Source organism: Daktulosphaira vitifoliae, unplaced genomic scaffold (genome assembly GCF_025091365.1).
Source record: "Daktulosphaira vitifoliae isolate Bord-2020 unplaced genomic scaffold, ASM2509136v1 Scaffold_3, whole genome shotgun sequence".
Classification (NCBI taxonomy): Eukaryota; Metazoa; Arthropoda; class Insecta; order Hemiptera; family Phylloxeridae; genus Daktulosphaira; species Daktulosphaira vitifoliae.
The window spans coordinates 1,714,479-1,719,004 of record NW_026099574.1 but is presented as its reverse complement, the minus strand read 5'-3'; the positions used below and the strand labels follow the sequence as shown (position 1 = coordinate 1,719,004).

The 4,526-nt window shown below is 24.3% G+C and overlaps 1 protein-coding gene across 1 annotated transcript in view; it reads right to left on the bottom strand.

The window, feature by feature from the left end:
- LOC126900929 (protein monoglycylase TTLL8-like) overlaps positions 1–2,454 on the bottom strand; it is a 12,322-nt gene extending 9,868 nt beyond the window's left edge. The window contains exon 1 of the mRNA XM_050676966.1: positions 2,398–2,454. Coding sequence (XP_050532923.1) covers positions 2,398–2,437 — 40 coding nt within the window. The 5' untranslated portion in view covers positions 2,438–2,454. The remainder of the gene's footprint in view (positions 1–2,397) is intronic.
- Between the last annotated feature and the right edge of the window lie 2,072 nt (positions 2,455–4,526).

Here is a 4,526-nt window from a genome sequence, read left to right as displayed (position 1 = left end):
AAAAAGTTACGGCAGTTTTTAGTAAAAAAAATTGAAAAAATTTCGAAAATTAGCCATTTTTAAATTTGTAATTTTTTTGGAGATTTCCCCCATTTACGGGGAACGAGGGAATTTTTTTCAATTTTTGAGGGTAATGTCTTCGACTAGATACGATTTGTGATCTTTTGACGTATCATTGAAAGAAATCGGTTCGGTGAGAGCTGAGAAAAAGTGGTAACAGACACAAAAAAAAAAAAAAAACATCTTATTAAAACCAATACCTTCTCAGCTTCGCATCGAAGATAAAATCACTCTGTATAATATATATTTATAATACATATTATGTATTATAACGAAAAATGAAAATATTATTCAATAACAATTTTAACATTTAAAAATTTAAAAAAATAAAAAAGAATTCGTTTACAAAAATTGTATTTTAGCTTTACACAGCATTGTTATTATCAATGATAGTAAGGTACATTGTTGTGAGTTTATAAATACACTAACTGACAATACAAAAAATATATCTATTGATAGTCATAATTGATAATAAACAATCCGTGACTGTGATAGCAATATCATAAAAAACCAATTAGCTACCTGTATTTGTAATCCCTTGTGTATTATACCTATATATTAATTCAAAAATTTGAAACTTTAAATGTTTATATCNGCTACCTGTATTTGTAATCCCTTGTGTATTATACCTATATATTAATTCAAAAATTTGAAACTTTAAATGTTTATATTTAATAAACAAATTAAGTTTCATTAAAAATTCAAATGCCATTTACTATTGAATTAAAAACTCAAACCTTTTATTAAATTAAAAATATGTATTACCATTTAAAAAAACAAAGCTGACACCCTACCAGGCATAATGGATGATCTTAAAAAGTATTACATAGTTAATAATTCAAGAATAATATGTAACTAAAGATAGTAATAAAAAAAAATTTTTAAATTATTATTATTCTGTAAGTAATTGAGTGGGTTATGATAAAAAAATCACCCTGTATATATGTTTAAATTCGTATATTTTAAGTTGCCATTTTGAATTCCACCCCGTGGCTAAGTAAAGGGTTAGATTTTGAAAAAATTTATATTAAATGAAAGCAAAATATCTATGGTATTTATATAAAATGATATTATTTCAATTGTTTATTTTTAAAAAAGTTATTGCAGTTTTAAGTACCAAAATCACGATAAAAAATAATTCTTTAAACAAATATTATATTTTTTGTTCAATTTCATCGCTCATTTGTACATAGAAGATAGGTTGTAAGGACAATTTTTTTTTTTATAGTACGAAACATAAGCTTTAATTTAACATATGTTTAAATAACGCAGTATTTCTGAATTATTTTCAAAAGTTAACTTTTGTAAGAAAATATCTATTTTGAATCCCCCCCATGAGCAGGTTAAGTGTCAGATTTTCAAAAAAATGATGAAAAACTCTGATAAACATGCGAGATACATATGTAACTTGGATTAAATTGGGGTAAAAAACTTTTAATGTCTGTCAATTCTCATCGTTTATGATTCAGTTTCTCAAAGTAACAATTACACTTTTTCATTTTGTCCACCTAATGGCCACAGTAAATTTAACCCATTATCAATAAAACGAACAGTTGAATGATTAATTTTTTCTAAAACTTTAAGAGAAAAGAACAAGTGGTGTTATCATAAGGTGGTTGAAGGAACTTTTAAATAAAATCTTATTTGAAGGGAAAATATTAAATGAATGGAGGAATAGTAATATTGTGCTGATATTTAAAGGCAAAGAAGACACACAGAAGTGTGGGAATAATAGAAACATAAGGCTTATAAGTCATAGTATGAAGATTTCGGAAAGATAATACACATAAGAATAATAAAAGAAATATCAATTACTAAGAACCGGTTTGGATTTTTGCCTAGAAAATCAACGATATAGCCAATTTTATGTGTAAAACATTATCTGTTGTATTTTTAACGTAAAAAACGATTTTATAATCTTTTATTTTTTAAGACCTATATTGACTACTTGATTTCTCTTAAAATAATAATGATGTTAAAAAAATTATTTTTTGTATTTTTATTTTCATAAATATTTTTCTCAATTTCTCAATTATTAAGTAGTTTTTTAATTCATCCTAATACCTTATACAATTGTATAATCTTTTAGTTCGGTGGTGGCTCGTGGGTGCTGGTGATGGGAGTGCGATTTTAATATAATACTGTTAGTCATTGATATAAAATTTATCAAATTAAATGTAATAAAATAAAACCCAATACACATATTATAATTCGAAAGTTTGCATTGAAAAATAATAATAATAGCGATGATTCTATTATAGTAACCAAAAACGACGAGCGTACACTTAGTTTATTCTAAAAATAAATTACAATTATAGTAATATACTAATATTTTACCATATGGACGACGCTGCCGGTTGTTTAACACTGTGTACATATATGTAGTCGCATATATTGAGGGAAACAACTATAAAATAAATGTTTGTACACGACTAATGTGTTGTAACTATTTTACTATTAAACATTTGAATTTTTAATAAAAATGTAGAATTAAGAATAGACAATTAATTTTTTAATTGATTTTTGTAGGGGATGTGATCGTCCCATCGTCCAATCAATGAGACGCCACTGGTTTAGTTATATCTAACAAAAACAATTTTTTGGCATTAAAAACTAAATAGGATTGCGTCATATATTTATTTTAAAATATATTTAATTTTGGTATTAAAAATAATTTTTAAAAATATTGTTGTAATATCAAAATGTAGAGCTTTTCACATTTTTTTAATATTACCAGCAATTATATCAGAATTTATTTATATTAAAATATAAAAACTACATTTTTAAAATCCTTATAAAATATCCTATCAGCCATAAAAAATGTATAATTAAGATGTAAGCACAAAAAAGTTCTGGAGAAAATATGAGTTTTGATTGTAAAATGACCATCAAAATCAACTTTGAATGACTTGTGTAGTGGATTAAACTTTAGATATAGATCTAAATTGTTGTATGTGCCTATTAAAATAGCATATTGAAGTTTTTAATGGGTTCTTTTAATTTTAATTTTAAAAATAGTTGGATTATTCCAAAAGCTACATGATTTCTTATTTCCTTATTTATATTCTAATTAAGTCTTATAATTTATAACTGTAATATATATATATTTATAATATATAAATATATAAAGGATAATGTCCGATTTAAAAAAAAAAGTATGTCTCATGAAAGAGGTATATAAATAATATTTATCATAACAAAAATTGTAATTGATCCATACATTTTTCTTAAAGTTATAGCATTTTAAGTTAAAAATATAAAAAAGAAATTTTTTACAAAAATCGTATTTTTTATTAACTTTAATGTTCGTTATCACCATGAAAACAAAATATAGTCCAACATTTTTTATAGAATTTTAAAGTTAAAAATGTAAAATATAAAATCGAGTATTTTAACACAAAAATATCATTCGGTAGCCATTTTCACCATGAAGATAAGATAAAGTCCGAAATTTTTTTTTTTCATGATAAAGCATATTACATTAACTTTAATTTAAGATATATATAAAAGTGTCAGACCTTCCGGAACATTTTCAAAATTTAAGTTAAAAAAATTAATTTTTTGTGAAAAAGTTGTCATTTTAAATCCCCCCTTGTGGGCAGGTTAAGGGTTAAATTTATGAAAAAAATATACCAAATGAAAGGTAATGATATTATGCATCTATATAAAAAAGAATTATATTGATATGTTTATTTTTGAAAAAGTTATGGCACTTTTAAGTAAAAAAAATTGAAAAAATTTCGAAAATTAGCGATTTTTAAATTTGTAATTTTTTTGGAGGTTTCCCCCTTTTACGGGGAACGAGGGAATTTTTTTCAATTTTTAAGGGTAATGTCTTCGACTAGATACGATTTGTGATCTTTTGACGTATCATTGAAAGAAATCGGTTCGGTGAGAGCTGAGAAAAAGTGGTAACAGACACAAAAAAAAAAAAACACATCTTAGTAAAACCAATACCTTCTCAGCTTCGCATCGAAGCTAATAAATAAATAAGGCCTCCCAATAACGTTTTTGCATTAGGTCGTGCAATATCTAGCGCCGGCACTTATTCCAGCAGTGATTGAAATCATATTGAACTTTCATTAATGGTTTTAAATACATAGTGGTCAAAACAAACTCAAAATCAGAGTAACCCCCAAAAAAGAAACAAATATTCACCAAATATTACAATAAATTTTATTTTTATTTTTTTTTTTATTAGAACTTGTAGTAATAAAGGTTTTTTTTGCGACCATTTTTCGCGTGTAGTACACAATGTATACATTAAACATATTAGGTATAATAATACATAACATAATTTTAATAAAAATAACAAATCTATTTTATGTTATACATTTTGTAAAAAAAAGTACAATTTGATTTTATATCTGATATTCTAAAAGTATTTTAGGTGATAATATAAGATGCTAAATCACATTCTTTTTTCATTAATTTTTTATCAGGTGGGAAATATTGTCTTAATTATT